Source organism: Bufo gargarizans, chromosome 9, assembly GCF_014858855.1.
Source record: "Bufo gargarizans isolate SCDJY-AF-19 chromosome 9, ASM1485885v1, whole genome shotgun sequence".
NCBI classification, from domain to species: domain Eukaryota; kingdom Metazoa; phylum Chordata; class Amphibia; order Anura; family Bufonidae; genus Bufo; species Bufo gargarizans.
Window position 1 is genome coordinate 194,691,386 of NC_058088.1, and position 21,820 is coordinate 194,713,205.

Consider the following 21,820-nt stretch of genomic DNA (forward strand, 5'->3'; position numbering starts at 1 on the left):
ACCAGTCTCCTCTTCTCCCAGTGATGACGTACATGCGCTTCGTGGAGGATTACTCCGAGCCGCAGCCGTCCGTTTTCTATCAGACGCCTCAGAACGAGCACATCTATCAGCAGAAGAACAAGCACCTACGTGAGGTCTACGGCTTTAACGATTCATTCAGTGGCCCGGACACGGGCGTCGAGCGGGCCCCGCCACCCGCCCTTCCCCTAAACAGAGACAGCTGGTAAGAACACACTGTACACAGGGGATCGTGCACCACCAGGGCGCCCGGGGCTTCACCACCTCAGGGACCTGCAATTTTATTTTTATTGAAAGCAACAGACGGGTGGGGGGCGGGGGATGAAAAAGGGAATTTTTGACGTTAATCGTTCACATTTTTTCTAATGTTCAGGGGATGTGTACTGATTTCAGCAGACGTGTCCCCCAGAGCGAGACCTCGGAGATGCAGACAGGGTCCCAATTATGGCCCGTCGCCTCAAAATCTCTTGATAGGACATTGCAAATAAGACCCTTTCATTATACATTGCAATTTATTTGACCCAAAACCAACGTCAGTGAGGGGCTGGTAAAGGTCTTGTCGGGTAGTCTCACCTGCATGTAGCCTGGCCTCCAGTATACATGGCGAACCTTGGTCGTTAAATCCCCTACAAAGACGGGCGCTACCATCTGGATACAATCTCGCTGTCCGTCCCACCCCACATACATTATAACTGGGTGGTTACTGGGGCGGCTGTCTGGGGGTCGTAGTGGCGTCGGTCATGGGTCTGCTACGTGTGTGCGCTCTTTTTCCTTCCACCTGCCCTCTCTGTGTATGTCATTCTTCCAGCAGGCCTCCTTTGCTGCTTCTTCCTTCTCCTCTGTCTCGTACTGTGCACAGCCAACCAAAGGGGTCTTCGCACCTGAGGACGGCAGCCACCCTCAGGGCATCAGTCTGTCCGTCTCTAACTGCTTTCTGAGCCGCCACGGCTCTTTCCCTGTGCCTTCGGTGAGTGTCAGCTTCATTGCCTCATCTCTGGTGTGGAATGCGAGAAGTGGAGCGTAGCGCGTGAGTGAGATTTGTGTCGTCAGTAGATCCTGTGTATAAGATTGTGATTACCCCTCGGAGCACCGACACGTGCAGGAGCGCAGCGGGTGACGCCCCCAGGCCTATGGTAGCATGGTTCATTTGCACAGTATGCTGTTTGGTCACGCTCCCGCAGCGAAGATCATAAGGGTCTCCCGCTCCGTTCTGCAGGGAGCGCCTCTTAGACAACCCTTTTTAGCTGCAAATAAAACTAAATCCGAGCATAATGAACAATTCTGCAGCTTTACAAAAAGACTTGGGGAATAGACACAAAATGTCCAAGTTTCTGCTTGCTCTCGGTGAATAGAAACAGTTTCCATCTAGTGGCTTGTTATAATGTATCAGAGCCATGTGCCTGCATGAGCTGTACATGTTCTGTTTCCTATTCACTGACAGCAACTTGAGGGGTTAATGTGCGCCCATCCTAGATTATGATGCACGCCATGAGATTGTGAACTGTAAGAGGTCCCGGGGCCGCAGCCTTCAGCCCTCCGGCCTCTCACCTGTTCCCCCTCCTCCTCCACCCCCCACTTTGCACAAGCTGGTAAAAAATAACCCGGCTCGTCTTTCGTACCCCAGGAGACTGTTGTGGTGGTAGGGCGCCCCCAGTGGGCACAGCCGAGTTGCCATGTGGACCATATGGGAAGGAGATTAGTGCAGGGAGAGGAGGGGGTGCGACCGCATACCGGCTTCCTGCTGTGAGAGCGCATAGCTGGGATTCCAGAGGCAGACTGCGGCATGCAAGAATCTGAGGAAGGAAGGAGCGGAGGAAAGGAGGAGGCGGCGTGTGAAGGGAAGGATTGGGGGGGCACAGGAAAAGCCCGGGGCGGAATAGAAAGTCTTCACAGGGCACAGGAATAACATGGCAGCAAGGTCAGCCATTAGAGAACTGCATGAATAGCACTTACCTCAGATACCCTCAGAGGTGGCGGGCAGTGGTCCCGCTCCTCGCTGTGACCCTGCGGGCACCGCCGGCATCCATAGTGTCAGCGCAGTCATGACGGACACGCCAGGCATTGGGATAATCAATTCTTGCAAAGCATTGAAATAAGTGACACCGTTGGGTCCTCCAGCTCTGCGGAAAGTTTCACAAACTTCCTGGTCCCTCAAAAACTCCTTAGGGGGGGATGTTGTAAATGGTCGGCAGGGAGGAGGGGGATGCAGCTGCAGTTCTGGACGGGAGACGTGCTGTGGGATGTGACCTGCTATGGCGGGAGGCTCGGATACTAAGCCTGCTTTTACACTAATCTGCTTTTCTTTTTACCTTCTCTGTTTCTTTCTCCCTTGTTCCCCTTTAACACCCCCCTCCCCCCCCCCCCCCCCAGTACAAATCTGTTTTCCGTTCCTACTCCCAGGACTTTGCCCCCCACAGTCCTGCCCCTCCCCTGCTGAACCCTGCCATCTTTTATTCTTCCCGCTTCTCCCCGGTCCTCCCAGACCAGTTGCCCCCACCCCCAGCTCCTCTCTACCCTCCCTTACCCTCCTCTCAGGGTGGCAGCTCCTGCGGGACCCCTCCTGCCTGCCTTGCTTTTGAGCCTCCTTTCTCCAGCTCTCTGCAGACATCAGCGGTGAGAACGGGAGGGGGCTCGGCTGGACGGGTTCTTGTGTTGGGGGGCATTTGTGAATGGCACACCTGCTTCTGTCCGTGACCCCTCTCATCGCCCCTGTGCTGTGTCTCCGCTGCTGTTTTCATCGCCATTCTCTGTCTGTCTGTGCCCAGCCGGCTCATTGCTCTCATGTAATAACTGTGGAAGGTCCATCAGCATCCTCACCGTGAGCGCAGGTCGCACCAGGCGGGGGCAGCCAGAGCACAGTACCCCTAGGAAGGGGGTCTCTCGTCAGCCTGCTGCTGCCCGTCATAGGCATAGTTCTGCCCTTGGTTACGACGCTGTGCCCTCTTATCCAGAAAGATACAGATGATAGTGTACAGGCTGCGCGGATGTATATCCAGTCAAAGCACCTGCACACTGCACTGGAGGACGTGGCTCAAAATGCGACAGCACGGGGGCGGATATAGCCCAGTGCCCTCCGGCAATGACTCAATGAGAGAAGACGATTCATGAGTCCATGATTTACTGGATTTTCGCACCAGCTTTCTTATCTTCACTTACAGTTTTATTTTATTCTGGGCTTTATTCTGGGCATCTCCGCCAAAATTGTGCTCAGAGACATTATTTTTTTCCCCCTACATGGCAGTGAAGGGAGGTTATAGCAACACCTGTGCTGGCATCTGAGCTTGGTTAGAGAAAGTGTCCACAAGCTTGCTGATTGTTTCCAATAACAACCAGCAGAACAGTGAGTGCAGCTCTGGGGTATAATACAGGATGTAGCTGAGGATCAGTACAGGATAAGTAATGTATGTACACAGTGACTGCACCAGCAGAATAGTGAGTGCAGCTCTGGGGTATAATACAGGATGTAACCGAGGATCAGTACAGGATAAGTAATGTATGTACACAGTGACTGCACCAGCAGAACAGTGAGTGCAGCTCTGGGGTATAATACAGGATGTAGCTGAGGATCAGTACAGGATAAGTAATGTATGTACACAGTGACTGCACCAGCAGAATAGTGAGTGCAGCTCTGGGGTATAATACAGGATGTAACTGAGGATCAGTACAGGATAAGTAATGTATGTACACAGTGACTGCACCAGCAGAATAGTGAGTGCAGCTCTGGGGTATAATACAGGATGTAACCGAGGATCAGTACAGGATAAGTAATGTATGTACACAGTGACTGCACCAGCAGAATAGTGAGTGCAGCTCTGGGGTATAATACAGGATGTAACTCAGGATCAGTACAGGATAAGTAATGTATGTACACAGTGACTGCACCAGCAGAATAGTGAGTGCTGCTCTGGGGTATAATACAGGATGTAACTCAGGATCAGTACAGGATAAGTAATGTATGTACACAGTGACTGCACCAGCAGAATAGTGAGTGCTGCTCTGGGGTATAATACGGATGTAACTCAGGATCAGTACAGGATAAGTAATGTATGTACACAGTGACTGCACCAGCAGAATAGTGAGTGCTGCTCTGGGGTATAATACAGGATGTAACTCAGGATCAGTACGGATAAGTAATGTATGTACACAGTGACTGCACCAGCAGGAATAGTGAGTGCTGCTCTGGGGTATAATACAGGATGTAACTCAGGATCAGTACAGGATAAGTAATGTATGTACACAGTGACTGCACCAGCAGAATAGTGAGTGCAGCTCTGGAGTATAATACAGGATGTAACCAGGATCAGTAATGTATGTACACAGTGACTGCACCAGCAGAATAGTGAGTGCAGCTCTGGAGTATAATACAGGATGTAACTCAGGATCAGTAATGTATGTACACAGTGACTGCACCAGCAGAATAGTGAGTGCAAGCTCTGGAGTATAATACAGGATGTAACTCAGGATCAGTCCAGGATAAGTAATGTATGTACACAGTGACTGCACCAGCCGAATAGTGAGTGCAGCTCTGGAGTATAATACAGGATGTAACTCAGGATCAGTCCAGGATAAGTAATGTATGTACACGGTGACTGCACCAGCAGAATAGTGAGTGCAGCTCCTGGAGTATAATACAGGATGTAACTCAGGATCAGTCCAGGATAAGTAATGTATGTACACGGTGACTGCACCAGACTATTTAGGTAATTTTCTAAAAGGGTGTTATAGAGGGCCTTGGGCATTCATTTGGGTGCAGTTGACCTTTCCCGTTCCTTGTCTGGCAGAGTTGGTCATTAAAAACCCCCCACATTCAGTAAACCTATAGAGACACTTGCCGAACATTCCCTCTTCCCACCGTAGAATGAAAATGCAAGTGAGGAGCCGGGAGATGGGGAATACGTCAACCTGTATTCTCCTGGTCAAAGCAACGGAGTCCCCTTGTCCTGTGATGGTGTAAGTAAAAGACGCAGCCTGGGGTGAAAGGGGCAGAATGGGGGCGTCACAGGTCAACCCAGACCGCCGCATGCTCAGTATTTTACTACGCATGCCCCTCTGACCTCCTTGCTGCGCCACATCCGTGCACCGCATGACCCTCCCCAGCTACCAGCCTTAACCCCACACTAACCTCCAACTACAGGGTTAGAAGACACCCATGCACTTACTAAAATTAACATTTGTGTGCATGACTATACCCATATATATATACACACCATTGTCTCCAAATTACGATATTACCTTCTTTCATCTCGTTAGGTTTTTTATATATATATATATATATATATATATATATATATAATATATTATTTTTTTTTATTTTTTTTTGGCGGTACAAAAACATGATGATGTGCAGAAATGTCTGTGCAGAGTCAAGGGCATAGCCAGCTGCCCCCAGCCGGTCAGCCCCTAGCCCTTGTGTCCGATGCTGCCCCCCCTTATACAGGTCCTGCTGCATGATGCCACTCGCCCACCAGGTCATTACCTACATCCTACCTGACCTGAGTAATTGGCTTTGTCTATGTGAGGACATTGCTTTAGTTCTGGATCTGCAGCTGTTGCTGAACTACAGCTCCCAGCATTTTGCTGTCCAAGGCACGGTTAGAATTGCAGTTCTGCAGCAGCTGGACAGCCAGAGGTTGGGGATCGCTGATGTAGATGATGAACTGGACAGAAACCCGGTGATGTCATCAGGTTCATACATTGACATTAGGGCACGATCCCATTGTGAATTTGGACTTCCAGCAACCATAATTTGAGAAATAACCCCTTCTATGACATTGATGAATGTATCTTCTCCTTGCTGTTGCTCCCGGTTACCACTCAGATACAGTTGTATCCAGTGCACTGGAATTACTGTATCCCATAGCAACCGGCCGGTGGCGTCTCATCCATCCGGTTGGATTACGTTCACTTCACTCTTAAGACAATGAGCGCCTCCCTGCAAGGACGCCTCGGGTGTCAGACGCCCCCACCGGATAATAATAGGCTCCTTTCCAGGAATACTGATGATCTATAGCTCCAGCTGCGGGCAATTATCCAACGGCCGCTAATTTCATCCTCAAGTGGAATGCTCCTTCGAGAATTAACACTGCCGCTTGGAGGACGCAGCTATTAACCACCGAAATAGCGCCTCGTGCCTCAGTGTCATCCTTGTGTTGAGTGACTGGGTAGGATGAGTTCAGGGCAGAAAACGGCAACAGGTGCATTATAAGACCCGTAATGCCGTGGCTGCTATGAGGGCCACGTGGGGAGGGGATGGGACTCCAGGGATGGGTGTTCATCACTGATTCTTTTCTGGGGGGGGGGGACCGAGCTTTGTTGCATCTTCACCTGACTGGATGTGGCTGTTGTGTCCGGTTCCACTCCCATCATCCGTAACTGCTTGCGAACTGTGATTGTGCTTGTGTGTGCAAATCTACGTCACCGCTCCTGATAACCGGGTGCTTCCGACGCGCTTGTGCATCCTCACTGTTTCTTTGCAGCAGAGCGTGACGCTTATACATGCATACATATACACGTCGCTGTTTAATTTTTTTGGGGTGGGGGTCTGATGTATAAATCATCAAAGTACTTGGCTTCTGCTACTAAGTAGGCAGTCATTTGGAGGGGGGGGGGGGGGGCGATTGTAACCACTGCTTAGACTTCCACTGTGGGGTTCTCCAGCTTTCGCAAAAACTACAACTCCCAGCATGCAGCTCTCATGGCACGCTCAGAACTTTAGTTTTGCAATGACTGGAGAGCCCCGCATTGATCCTCCAACCATTGACAGACCTGAACTGTTTTATGTCCGCCTGCAGTCTATTGGCGGAGAACAGTCCATCATAAGCAGCAGCCTGTAGTCTGCACGGGGGGGGGGGGGACAGATTCTGTAATGTTAGGTATGACTGTGTCGGAGTTGGCCCACATGTCGTCTGGTACTGTGTAAGGATGCACGCCTGATGAGCATCATTAGAGAGAATCTGGTGGGGTTCTCCATGTCTCCGTCCTGTCTGTAGGGAGCAGGGAAGGGTTCAGGGTGCGACTCCCCTAATTCACAGACCTCCTCTTCCTCTGCAGGATTCGCCTTTGCTTGGAGACGGACACCAAAGAGCCTCATCACAGCCCTGTGTGCCGGGCAGCGAGGGCCACGAGACCACCGAAAGGTACCTGCGGCAGACTTGGCATTTCTTAAAGGAATATTGCAGTTTTATGTGCATAAGGCTTAAAGGTGTATTCCAGTAACAAAGTTATTCCCCATGCACTGGAGAACTGATCAGTTTAGGTACAACCGCTGGGACCCCTCCGTCCCTGAAAGCGCAGATCTCGTACCCTCTTCCTGATGTAGCGGCAGGTCTAGCATGCGACCTGCATCTCCAAGCACATGCTCCCCTTCCACTCCATTTGGACTGGGGTACGGGCCCCGCCCTGTGGGGAATTGAGGGGCCCCAGTAGTCAGACTTCCACCGATCAGTTATCTCTTGTCCAGTGGATAGGAAATCGCTTTGTTCAAGGAAAAGTTCTGCAACTTTCTAAGAAGACTTCTATTTCAATTCTTAACAGTTTTCAAGATCTCTGCTTGCATTCAGTGGTGGGAAAAAAAAACTTTCTTTTCATCCAGAAGCTGTAAACCACTGCAGACAGGTTACTGCTTGGTTTTGCTGCTGTGACTGGGGTAATGGGGGATGGTAAGTGTCTCGGTGTCCATGGAAGGTCTAGAAAGCTTTAATCTACCGATCCGCCATGACAGTACCGCCTTCATCACCGCCGTGCACTGAGCAGCGTCAGATATAATTACTGTTATTTCTCAGTGTCACATCCTAATTATGGCTCCTTAATGAGTCCCTGCTCGTAGAAAGGCAGCCGAGGAGGCCATTAGAGCGTCAGAGATGTGAGCTATGAATGTCACGTATTATCCGGGTGCAACAAAGAAAAGCTAAAACACCTCCCAAAATATCAACCAACACAAGTGCAAGAAACCTTAAAGAGCTCTACAGAGCAGCACAAAGCTCTCCTTTGTCCTAATAGTTTGTTACAATGTGTCAGTGCAGGGAAAACTTATGAGTCTGGAATCCACAGATGATTATCTCTTGGGTAGAACTGTAACAAACCCCCAGCTGTGATACATATTGGGCACAGATGGGTTGCCAGCCACCAGATGTAAGCAAGTATGTTCCTATTCACTGAAGTAAGCGGAGATCATGAGAAAAGTGAAAAATTGAGCTTTATGGTTTCTATAGAGAGAGATATGACTTTTTATCTCAGACCAGCAAATTGCACAGAAGGACTCGATCCAGAGGAGCAGGAGGAGGAGGAAGAGGAGGAAAGTGAGGAGACGGACGAGCTTTCCCTGGTCGATCACAATGAGATCATGTCGAGGCTCACTCTGAAACAGGAGGTAAATGTTATATTGGCAGCGGAGCGGCGAGCGCAGGCGTGATCGACATTGGTTACACTGCGCGTTGTCATCTATTTTGCAGGGTGACGATGGCCCAGATGTGAGGGGCGGCTCAGGGGACATCCTGCTTGTACATGCCACAGAGACAGACCGCAAAGGTGAGAAGTTGTTAAATGTCTCCAGCACAGACATAGAATAACAGAACGAAAAGACCCCAAACACCACTGACTGGTGACCACTGGGGGCTCGGGGGATTAGTCTTTATAGCCCCTACTGATCCTGTATTATACTCCAGAGCTGCACTCATTATTCTACTGGTGGAGTCACCGTGTACATACATTACTTATCCTGTACTGATCCTGAGTTACATCCTGTATTATACTGCAGAGCTGCACTCACTATTCTGCTGGTGCAGTCACTGTGTACATACATTACTTATCCTGTACTGATCCTGAGTTACATCCTGTATTATACTCCAGAGCTGCACTCACTATTCTGCTGGTGCAGTCACTGTGTACATACATTACTTATCCTGTACTGATCCTGAGTTACATCCTGCATTATACTCCAGAGCTGCACTCACTATTCTGCTGGTGCAGCCACTGTGTACATACATTACTTATCCTGTACTGATCCTGAGTTACATCCTGTATTATACTCCAGAGCTGCACTCACTATTCTGCTGGTGTAGTCACTGTGTACATATATTACTTATCCTGTACTGATCCTGAGATACATCCTGTATTATACTCCAGAGCTGCACTCACTATTCTGCAGGTGCAGTCACTGTGTACATACATTACTTATCCTGTACTGATCCTGAGTTACATCCTGTATTATACTCCAGAGCTGCACTCACTATTCTGCTGGTGCAGTCACTGTGTACATACATTACTTATCCTGTACTGATCCTGAGTTACATCCTGTATTATACTCCAGAGCTGCACTCACTATTCTGCTGGTGCAGTCACTGTGTATATACATTACTTATCCTGTACTGATCCTGAGTTACATCCTGTATTATACCCCAGAGCTGCACTCACTATTCTGCTGGTGCAGTCACTGTGTACATACATTACTTATCTAGTACTGATCCTGAGTTACATCCTGTATTATATTCCAGAGCTGCACTCACTATTCTGCTGGTGCAGTCACTGTGTACATACATTACTTATCCTGTACTGATCCTGAGTTACATCCTGTATTATACTCCAGAGCTGCACTCACTATTCTGCTGGTGCAGTCACTGTGTACATACATTACTTATCCTGTACTGACCCTGCGTTACATCCTGTATTATACTCCAGAGCTGCACTCACTATTCTGCTGGTGCAGTCACTGTGTACATACATTACTTATCCTGTACTGACCCTGCGTTACATCCTGTATTATACTCCAGAGCTGCACTCACTATTCTGCTGGTGCAGTCACTGTGTACATACATTACTTATCCTGTACTGACCCTGCGTTACATCCTGTATTATACACCAGAGCTGCACTCACTATTCTGCTTGTAATATGCGTACACAGTGACTGCACCAGCAGAATAGTGAGTGCAGCTCTGGAGTATAATACAGGATGTACAGTGCCTTGCAAAAGTATTCACCCCACTTAACTTTTTTTTCCATGTTTTGGTGCCTCACAACCTGGTATTAACATGGATTGTTTGAGGATTTGCATCATGTAACTTACAGAACATGCCGACAACTTTGAAGATGTTTTTTTTTTGTGAAGAAAACAAATAGGACAAAATAACAGAAAGTCAGTGTGCAGAACTATTCACCCCCCTAAAGCCAATACTTTGTAGAGCCCCTTTTGCGGCAATCACAGCTCTAAGTCTCTATGAGCAGTCGCCACATCTGACCGCTGGGATTGTCGCCCGTTCCTCCTTGCAGAACGGCTCCGGCTCCTTCAGGTCGGATGTTTGCGCTTGTGAACAGCGATCTTTACGTCTGACCACAGATCTTCTATTGGACTGAGATCTGGGCTGTGACTCGGCCGTTCCAACACATTTACTTGTCTCCTATTAAACCCCCCAAGTGTTGCTCCAGCCGTGTGTTTTGGGGTCATTGTCCTGCAGGAAGGTGAGCCTCCGTCCTCGCCTCAGATCACGCAGAGTGGGGCAGGTTCTGCTCAGGAATATCCCTGTATTTATGGGAAAAAGCTGAACAATTGAGGGGCATCACAGGTTTTACTGAATATACTCCCCTATGAAATAATCATATGCTTCCTGAGTTTTTAACCTTGAAGGGGTTTCAAATTTGGGAAAATAAAGGAGTAAATAGAATAGGTAGCCTATTAGATAAAGGGGTGCTTCAATAATATAATGGACGTGTATGACCTACCAAGAGGGAAGTGTTATCAGTACTTGCAAATACGGCATACAACTGTCTAAAACTGGAAATACTGGGGCCTAAGAGATGCTGCTTTACATTGAATGGGCAGTGATATCCGCACTACTATATCAAATGCTTCTAGATACATTTCTGGATTCACGTCCACTGTCCAGAATGAAAGCCTGGGATGTAGATATTGGAGAGGTAACAAGGGGAGGACATCGTGGAGGCAGAACCGAAATCGTCCTTAGACGAATGTGCTAAACTATCGCAATTGTTTATTATACGCGGTTTACAAAACCCCAGTGTTTGTACAGCGAATTGGTGTCGGAGCGGATGCTACATGGCCAAGATGTCATATGGATCCAGCAGCTTTAATACATGTGTTGTGGTTCTGTCCAAGGTTGGATGAGTTTTGGACGAATGTACTGGAAATAATTCAGAGTCTTCTCAATAAGAATTCCTCGTGACCCTGAAGCTTGTATCTTGGGTTCTCTGGTGGATGTTGGTATAGACGAGGTAGGTAGGACAGCACTAGGGAGGGTATTATACGTAGCCAGGAAACGTATTGCTCTTCGTTGGATTCAAACGTCGCCCCCCAAAGATGGAGGAATTTCATGGTAAAGTTTACTATGTTGATGTACGAGAAAGCGATATTCTTGAAACGGGGGCGTCCTCATCAGTCTGATAAATTGTGGAGTCTGTGGTTGGGACTGTTGGTCTTTCTAGATGATTACTGTCTGTTCTACCAATGGGGGGGCTGAGGGGAAGGGGGGTAGGTAATACTTATGGTTGGGGATGGCTGTGTGGGGGAGGGGGGGTGGTGGAATAAATGTATAATGCATTTGTAATGGAATTGCTAATATATATGTGGAACTCTTGTGTTATCTATTGCTTGTACCGCTTGTGATTTATTACTTTTGATCTGATTTATTATTAACAATAAAAATGATATGATTTGAAAAAAAGAATATCCCTGTATTTAGCACCTTCCATCTTTCCCTCAGCCCTGACCAGTTTCCCAGTCCCATCCCCCAGTGTGATGCTGCCACCACCAGGTCTCCCTGTGGGGATGGTGTTCTTTGGGTGATGTGTTGGGTTTGCCCCAGACATAGCGTTTTCTTTGATGGCCGAAAACTTCAATGTTAGTCTCCTCAGACCAGAGCCCCTTCCTCCATACATTTTGGGTCTCCTCAGACCGGAGCACCTTCCTCCATACATTTCGGAGTCTCCCTCAGGCCTTTTCAGAATCTCATGACGCGCCTTGTTGTCTTTAGCTGACAGTAATGGCTTCTTCTGGCCGCTCTGCCATAAAGCCCAACTCTATGGAGCGTACGGCTTATTGTCGTCCTATGTACAGATCCTCCAGTCTCTGCTGTGGAACTCTGCAGCTCCTCCAGGGTCACCTTAGGTCTCTGATTAATGTCCTCCTTGCCCGGTCCGTGAGTTTCGGTGGGCGGCCGTCTCTTGGCAGGTTTGCTGTTGTGCCATGTTCTTTCCATCTGGTTATGATAGATTTGATGGCGCTCCTGGGGATCATCTAAGATTTGGATATTTTTTTAAAACCTAACCCTGACTTGTCCTTCTGAACAACATTGTCCCTTACTTGTTTGGAGAGATCCTCGGTCTTCATGGCAGTGTTTGGTCAGTGATGCCTCTTGCTTAGGTGTTGCAGCCTCTGCTGTGTGTAGATGTAACGACAGATCATGTGACACTTAGATTGCACACAGGTGACATCATGTCACTAATCATGTGACTTCTGAAGGTAATTGGCTGCACCAGAGCTTTTTATGGGCTTCCTAACAAAGGGGGTGAATACATACGCACATAACAATATTCTGTTTTCTATTTCTAAATGAAAACGAGGTGACAGAGTCCCTTTAAGGCTGTAATGTAACAAAATACGGAAAGTGTCAAGGGGGTGAATACTTTTACAAAGCACTGTATGTACACAGTGAGTGCACCAGCAGAATAGTGAGTGCAGCTCTGGGGTATAATACAGGATGTAACTCAGGATCAGTACAGGATAAGTAATGTATGTACACAGTGACTGCACCGGCAGAATAGTGAGTGCAGCTCTGGAGTATAATACAGGATGTAACTCAGGATCAGTACAGGATAAGTAATGTATGTACACAGTGACTGCACCAGCAGAATAGTGAGCGCAGCTCTGGGGTATAATACAGGATGTAACTCAGGATCAGTACAGGATAAGTAATGTATGTACACAGTGACTGCTCCAGCAGAATAGTGAGTGCAGCTCTGGGGTATAATACAGGATGTAACTCAGGATCAGTACAGGATAAGTAATGTATGTACACAGTGACTGCACCAGCAGAATAGTGAGCGCAGCTCTGGGGTATAATACAGGATGTAACTCAGGATCAGTACAGGATAAGTAATGTATGTACACAGTGACTGCACCAGCAGAATAGTGAGTGCAGCTCTGGGGTATAATACAGGATGTAACTCAGGATCAGTACAGGATAAGTAATGTATGTACACAGTGACTGCTCCAGCAGAATAGTGAGTGCAGCTCTGGGGTATAATACAGGATGTAACTCAGGATCAGTACAGGATAAGTAATGTATGTACACAGTGACTGCACCAGCAGAATAGTGAGTGCAGCTCTGGAGTATAATACAGGATGTAACTCAGGATCAGTACAGGATAAGTAATGTATGTACACAGTGACTGCACCAGCAGAATAGTGAGTGCAGCTCTGGAGTATAATACAGGGTGTAACTCAGGATCAGCACAGGATAAGTAATGTATGTACACAGTGACTGCACCAGCAGAATAGTGAGCGCAGCTCTGGGGTATAATACAGGATGTAACTCAGGATCAGTACAGGATAAGTAATGTATGTACACAGTGACTGCACCAGCAGAATAGTGAGTGCTGCTCTGGGGTATAATACAGGATGTAACTCAGGGTCAGTAAAGGATAAGTAATGTATGTACACAGTGACTGCACCAGCAGAATAGTGAGTGCAGCTCTGGGGTAGAATACAGGATGTAACTCAGGATCAGTACAGGATAAGTAATGTATGTACACAGCGACTGCACCAGCAGAATAGTGAGTGCAGCTCTGGAGTATAATACAGGATGTAACTCAGGATCAGTACAGGATAAGTAATGTATGTACACAGTGACTGCACCAGCAGAATAGTGAGTGCAGCTCTGGAGTATAATACAGAATCACTAGTGTAATGCATTTTCATGAAATGCTGCTCCAGATAGTTGTTTTCTAGATTAATGACATGGAGACACATGAAGTGTTGGGGGTGTAGGACCACTGTTTACTCTGTCATGCTCTGTTTTGGGGTTCAGTACCCCTCTTCCTATTTGTTATATTGAGGATTGTCCTTCTCTCCCCCACAGATCTGGTTCTGTACTGCGAGGCTTTCCTTACCACCTACCGGACGTTCATCTCACCAGAGGAGCTGATCCAGAAACTCCAGTATAGATATCCTTCCCAGTGTCATTACCTCTGATACACACAATGCAGCTCTGGTCATGTACTGGAAACCTGGCGGACCCCAGTATAAGTCATTGGGATCTGTCACGGCTCCAATATGAACAGAGCTCTTAAAGGACTACAACTCCCAAAGTGTCTGTACGTCTTCTGTCAGCTCTTTATTTCTTTAACCCTTGTCACATATGAGAGGTTCTGTCACTTCCAGGATACGTTCAAGAAGCGAGTGAGCAAAAACACCTTCTTTGTGCTGGTGAGAGTGGTGGACGAGCTGTGGTAAGTGACCAACCGTAAATGTCCTCTCCATGCAACGTGTATTAGAAAGTTGCAGACCTTTCCATGCTACGAGGATTGACCCCGAGGTCTTCCTTTCCCTTGGGGTTTATTCCACCATCTTTCTTCCCTCAGCTTGGTGGAACTGACAGATGAAATCCTGAAGCTGCTGATGGAGCTGGTCTTCCGACTGGTTTGTAAAGGGGAGCTCAGCCTGGCCCGGGTGCTGCGGAAGAACATCCTAGAGAAGGTGGACAACAAGAGAATGCAAAGGCATTGCAACTCTGCTCTGAGGCCGCTGGCTGCCCGGGGAGTGGCTGCAAGGTACGAGTCCCCCCAAAGTCTGCAGTTTGACGTATGCCCTGTGTCCTCCACAATGTCAGTGCCTCCGGTATAGCTGCATTGTCTATTGACATGTGCAGTAGTATGAAATCTACCCCTGTCTTATCAGAGGATTAAGTTCCTTTTATGTCTTAATGCTTTACACTGCAGCTGTCATCCATTAGCGCTCAGCTGTGACCATTGATTTCAGCTTAAAGGGGTTGTATATAGGCTTGTATTGCAGCTCCATAGATTCAATAGTGCTGAGCTGTGACAGCAAACACCATCTGCAGACAGGTATGGCGCTGCTTCTAGAAGAAGGCGGCCATGTTCTTCCAGTCCTGTACAACTCCTGTAACTTCATGGAGTCTGTGGTAGTCAGGACCTCCTGTGTCATACTGTGGTGCTGCTTGGTTACTCTACATCAGGGGTGCACAGCCCGCAGAGCCCCCGTTTTGGAGGACAGAAACACAGCTGACCGTTCCTGGAGCGCCGCACTGGATTACAGCTCCTGCTCCTAGCAGGTCAGGTCCCCAGTGGTCAGTGACAGCGGGGGACCCGAGGAGAAGACAGAAGCAGTTTTCAGGGCTTCGGTCTACCCCTCAGATAGGTGCTAACACTCAATCAGCACTGTTCGGTCTGGACCCGGCGACCATGTGATGGTCGGGGGCAGCGGACTGCAGGGTCAGTAAACCTGAGCAGCCCTGCCTTGTACAAAGCCCCCATAGTAGCATGGTTTCCCCTGTGACTGGGGCCCCTTTGGATGCTCCAGTTACAGTGGAAATTGTGCAAAATTGTGGCATATATATATTAAAATACAAATAAAAAAACATTCAGTGTCCCTCAATTGTCTTCATATGACCCTTTGGGGTACATATTATGTGGCAAAAATATATTAAAGTAAGGCTACTTTCACACTGGCGTTTCTGGGTCCGCCTGTGAGATCCGTTTCAGGGCTCTCGCAAACGGCCCAAAACGGATCAGTTTAGCCCCAATGCATTCTGAATGGATAAGGCTCCGCTCAGAATGCATCAGTTTGCCTCCGTTCAGCCTCCATTCCGCTCTGGAGGCTGCTTGCAGCGGTTTGATGTCCGCCTGGCGATGCAGAGGCAAGCGGATCCGTCCTGACTTACAATGTAAGTCAATGAGGACGGATCCGTTTTCACTGACACAATATGGTGCAATTGAAAACGGATCCGCCTCCCATTGACTTTCAGTGTAAGTCAAAACGGATCCGTTTGCATTATCATGAACAATGGTAATGCAAACGGATCCGTTCTGAACAGATACAAGCGTTTGCATTATCGGTGCGGATCCCTCTGTGCAGATATGAGATGGATCCGCACCTAACGCAGGTGTGAAAGTAGCCTAATAGAGGAATTAAAGCAAAAAGAATTATAAATAAAATTTATACAGATAAAATAAAAATAAAAAGGCGCAAAAAAAAAGTCTCATTGTCCCCCAAACGTCTTTTTTTGACCTCCTGGGGGACAAATGTAGAAGACACATTTTTTAAATAAAATTATAAAATGCATTAAAAAAAACATCCACACCAACCACCCTGCCATTATCGCCCCATTCACTTGAAACGATACATATTATAGAGGAAAACAACCGACACAAAATAGGGAACGAATTATAATTTATTTTGGTGTCAAAAGGAAAACATTTTTTCAGTTTCCCCTAAATAAAACACAATATTATAAAGCCCTGCGTGTCCCATAAAAAAGTAGCAAAATAGATTTTTGTAGTCAAACAAATAAAAATTAAAAATAAGTTACAACAGTTTGAAGCACTTGAGCTAAATCATAAAAAAATAGTCCCTGGTCACATGTCCGCACCAAATACCATAATGTCTAATTGCGGTATTCAATGCGGTTTTGCTGCAGATCTCGCCCTTCTATTGAAATAGGTGAAATCTACGGCTAAAACCCCAAACATAGTTGACCTGCTATTTATTTTGAAATCTGCACGGCGTGTCAATTTCTGCGTGGAAAGAATCTACATGAGATTTGTGTAATCCCTTACGCTTTGCTGGTACCGCAATATACTGCGGTTTTTCCGTAAGGGAATCTGCGCTGAAAAACTGCACGTGTTCCATAATGTGTATAGGTGGCCTAGTCATTAAAGGGTTAACCTACAAGCACCGTCCCCGCTATTAGGGCTCATTCAGACGACCGTATGAATGGGTCCGCATCCGTCCCACAATTTTGGACAAGAATAGTCATTTCGGTCATAGTGTCGGTACACGGGCGGAGCGCGAAACACTACGGCCATCTGCATGAGCCCCTGAGGTAAAGTGCTCACTGGTAACCAGGGGCAGGAGGCGGTAATAACCAGGCTGTGGTAGTGATCATTCCTCCCCATTTACTTTGCATCGGCCTGTGTAATAGGCCGATGCAAATGAGCGCCAATCATTTTTTTAATTTTTTTTTTATTTTGCAACCCCATTGAAATAGACCAGTGTGACAATGCAGCCCTCAGACCAAAAAAGGTTGTGCACTCCTGCTCTACATGCTTTACACTGCAGCATTGCTTGTTCCGATTGACTGCTCTGCACAAGCTCAGCATGGCGAGATCATTCACTTTAGGGTATATTCAGACTGAAAGTTCCGATTTTGCAAAAAATAAAACCTAGCACAAGGAACGCACGGTGTAAATAGAGCGGTCCAGCTGTAGTCGCGTTGAGCCGCGCGGCTCTGCCTCAGACCCTGACTTCAGTCTCGTACTTTCTCGCTTCTTATTCCAGGCCGGGAACGCTGCACGATTTCCACAGTCATGAAGTTGCGGAGCAGCTGACGCTTCTGGACGCAGAGCTCTTCTATAAAATCGAGGTAAGGGCAGAGGCGCGGGGAGGTCTACGAGCTGCCGATAGTCACCGCACCCTGTTACACCCTAACCTCTTACCCGTAACAGATTCCGGAGGTTCTCCTTTGGGCAAAAGAACAAAATGAGGAGAAGAGTCCAAACCTGACACAGTTCACTGAGCACTTCAACAACATGTCGTATTGGTAAGAGATGCGGAGGGACGGATGCTGTGCGGAGAAGTACAGTGAAATATACAAATGATCACCCCCCCCCCCCCCCTTCCTCATCCTCCCCAGGGTGCGATCCATCATCATGCTGCAGGAGAAGGCGCAGGACCGCGAGAGGCTGCTGCTAAAATTCATCAAAATTATGAAAGTAAGTAACGTACGGGCGCCTTCCCACCGGATGGAGGCTTCTCAGCTCTCCGCCAGCTGTTTATGCTTTATACAGAGGATTGTCCAGACTGTAACAGACCCTCAGTCTGGACAGGTTTCTAGCCTCTGGGTGTGCACAAAATTCTTCCCATTTACTGACAGCAAGCAAAGATATTGAAATCCAGAGCTGTTAACTTCTCCATTTTTCTGTCTCCACAGCACCTGAGGAAGCTGAACAACTTCAACTCGTACCTCGCCATCCTCTCCGCGCTGGACTCTGCGCCCATCCGGCGCCTGGAGTGGCAGAAGCAGACATCTGAGGTGAGGCTCCTGCAGAGCTGCTCCTCCTCTGACGCCGGACGCGTCGCCGCATTAAACGCCATGTTCTGTCCCACAGGGCCTTGCTGAATACTGCACTCTGATCGACAGCTCCTCCTCCTTCCGGGCGTACCGAGCCGCGCTGTCCGAAGTAGAACCTCCGTGTATACCGTACCTGTAAGTGTTGTAAAAGGCGGTCTACCCGCTGGCGATTCGTCGCCGTCATCTGGTGAAACGTTTCTTGTCTTTTGCCTCTAGGGGTCTGATCTTACAGGATCTCACCTTCGTGCACCTGGGGAACCCCGACCACATTGATGGAAAAGTGAACTTCTCCAAACGATGGCAGCAGTTTAACATCCTGGACAGCATGAGGCGATTCCAGCAGGTGTAAGTGGAGAGTCGTTCATAGCCCGTCTGATTACCTATCATGCTAAAGGGTTAAACCAGCCGGTGGTCTCATCGCTTTCACCGTCTGTTCACATGTCGCAGTTACATTGCTTCTTTTCTTCTGCAAATTTTGCAAGAATTTCTGCACCGTGTGAATAGACCTGTATGGTCTAAGAGAGATGCGAAACCTACGGCACTCCAGCTGTTGTAAAACTACAACTCCCACCATGCCCTTCTGTAGGCTGTCCAGGAATTATGGGAGTTGTAGTTTTCCAACAGCTGGAGGGCCGCAGGTTGAGCATGCCTGGTGTAAGACCTTACATATCGCATGAATATTCATCCCACGCTGTGTCAGACAGGCATGCGGCTTTTAATCGTCACGTGTCCACTATGCTCTGCTTTTCAGTTCTTTTCAAGATCTCTTCTTGCTTTCAGTGAATGATATAATTGTTTACATCCACGGTACATGGATAGTGATTTTTTACAGCTGAGGGTTTGCTATGTTCTGTTCAGTCTAGATCAGGGATCAGCGGCCTCCGGCACGCCAGCTGTTCAGAAACTACAACTCCCAGAATCCTTACTTGACTTCTATGGGAGTTGCAAGAACAGCCAAGTAAGTGTGCATGCTGGGAGTTGTAGTTTGGCAGCACCTGGAGAGTCGAAGGTTGCTGATCCCTGGTCTAGATAATTCTCTGTGGTTTCCAGGCTGTTGCGTTTCACATGCGCTAATACATTGTAACAAACCGTTTGTAGAGGAGCGTGTGAGCTGCAAGAGGATTGTTTAGACTGGATACAGTAGTAACAAACCCTCAGCTGTAAGAAGCATTTGGCCAGGACAGCTTTACTGGATGTAAACAAGATTCATCGGCAGCAAGCAGAGATGGTGAAAAGTTGTAGCACACAACTACAGAACTTGTCGTTATGATGAAGTTGAGCCGTATCGGCGCACCCCTCGTTGCCCAGTATAATGTTTTTGTTCTGATTTATTCATTTTTTTTCTCCGTACAGTCATTATGAAATCCGGCGCAACGATGACATCATCTCTTTCTTCAACGACTTCAGCGACCACCTGGCCGAGGAAGCTTTATGGGAGCTCTCCCTGAAAATCAAACCTCGTAACATCACGAGGCGAAAGACAGAACGAGACGAGAAAACCTAAAGTAAGGCGAACGGGCGACGCCGCCCGGCGGACACTGAATATAGGGGACCTCCGAGATACAAGCGACTGGCGGGGGTGGGGGGGTCATTCATCCTGGTTCCCAGTGGATCATTCTTTATGCTTCTTTACCATCAACCCGAGGCCAAACACGGCAGCGTGTCATCCCATTACACGTCCATGGAAGGGTAGACATATTGGATTTTGTGCTGTGACTCGCGGACCTCCCCGGAGAAGAAGACATGGCTGACTGGATGTCCGCAAAGGAACCACCCAATGTGGAACCCAGAGAGTTATTATTTTTCTGTTTTGACAAGAAGGTTGGTTTATTTTGGACGCCACGTTTTCCCTTCACCCCCAGCGGGGGGCAGCAGCGAGCAGCTCCTGTAAATATACATTTTCTGTTTGTGGGGAGGGGGGAGAGTTGGCGCAATGTGACATGTAGTATTATTATTATTATTATTATTCATTTTTTATGCTGTTGCATGACAAGTATACAGAGACTGATGTACATAGCGGAAACCCCCTGAGCGCGCGGACCACCCGTCTGTGTAACGCGACCAGGGGCCGCCGCATCCGTCTCACAGGAGGTCAAATAAATGTTTTAAACGTCTTTGTTCTCCACTGACTGACTTCTCGAGCGAGGAATCCCATCATCCGCCCATGTGACGGTGCTCGCAGCCGGTGTGTAGTGCTGGCTGGCTTCTCGAGGAAGGAATCCCATCATCCGCCCATGTGACTGTGCTTGCAACGGGTGTGTCTGATGCTGCCTGGCTTCTCGAGCAAGGAATCCCATCATCCTCCCATGTGCCGGTGCTCACAGCCGGTGTGTCTGATGCTGCCTGGCTTCTCGAGCGAGAAATCCCATCATCCGCCCATGTGGCGGTGCTCGCAGCCGGTGTGTCTGATGCTGCCTGGTTTCTCGAGTGAGGAATCCCATCATCTTCCAAAGTGACGGTGCTTGCAGCCGGTGTGTCTGATGCTGCCTGGCTTCTCGAGCAAGGAATCCCATCATCCTCCCATGTGACTGTGCTGGCAGCCCGTGTGTCTGCTGCCTGGTTTCTCGAGCGAGGATTCCCATCATCCTCCCATGTGACAGTGCTCGCAGCCCGTGTGTTTGATGCTGTCTGGTTTCTCGAGCGAGGATTCCCATCATTCTCCCATGTGACGGTGCTCGCAGCCAGGGTGTCTGATGCTAAGCATCCCCCAGACTTCAGAGTTATTAATTTAAATAAAAGGAAGTTCACACATTTTTTTTCTTGAAGTGGTCACTCTGATCTGGGGGTTCGATGAAAGCCGTGAGCATGTGTGCTGCTTGGGTGGCTGGTGTGCTGGGATTTGTAGTTCCACAGATTTAATAAGTGCAGCCATGCCACTATAAGCTGTAGGATGTCTCTATTATGAACAGGAGCAGTGAATGTGGACGGTTCGTATCTGTCTGGCTGTAAGGTCACATAGAAAGCGTTGATATTGGTTCAGTAAATCGCACCTACAGGTTTATTTTCACCTCCTTGTGACGTGCAGCATTGTGTTGCAGTTCATATCTATTCCAGCAGGTGGCACTGTCTATTACAAACTCACCTGTCTTATATCATGTATAATGTTCTGGGATTTTCTAATGCACTTTGTTTTATCAATCCCCAGCATTTTTTCTGGTCTCTGCTTGCTGTCACTGAATGGAGACGTGCATTCTGCTCACAGCAAATACTTATTTCAGCTGGCTGATTGTTAGAAAGTATCCATATTAGGTCTGTATAGGACAGGTGTCTGTGAAGGTTCTCATTTATCCAGGTCATGATATATCTGTAAAGACTAAATCAAGACAACTGGACTTACTGTAGATTTCTTGAAAATTTGCGTATAGGACAGGGATCAGCAACGTCAGGCACTCCAGCTGTTGTGAAACTACAATTCCCAGCATGCTCCATTCATTTCTTTGAGAGTTCTGAGAAGAGCAGAACAAGTATGCATGCTGGGAGTTGTA

The 21,820-nt window shown here is 47.9% G+C and overlaps 1 protein-coding gene across 1 annotated transcript; it reads left to right on the plus strand.

Moving 5' to 3' along the window:
- Positions 1 to 23: 23 nt before the first annotated feature.
- LOC122919953 (rap guanine nucleotide exchange factor 1-like) lies at positions 24 to 21,742 on the plus strand. The gene is given in 18 exon segments (XM_044269201.1): positions 24 to 201; positions 204 to 223; positions 827 to 985; positions 2,389 to 2,631; positions 4,876 to 4,968; positions 7,069 to 7,154; positions 8,254 to 8,386; positions 8,469 to 8,544; positions 14,106 to 14,190; positions 14,383 to 14,475; positions 14,608 to 14,796; positions 17,543 to 17,627; positions 17,710 to 17,804; positions 17,898 to 17,976; positions 18,195 to 18,296; positions 18,373 to 18,470; positions 18,552 to 18,680; positions 19,689 to 21,742. Coding segments are annotated over 18 exon segments (2,094 nt in total). The 3' UTR covers positions 19,840 to 21,742.
- The last annotated feature ends 78 nt before the right edge of the window (positions 21,743 to 21,820 follow it).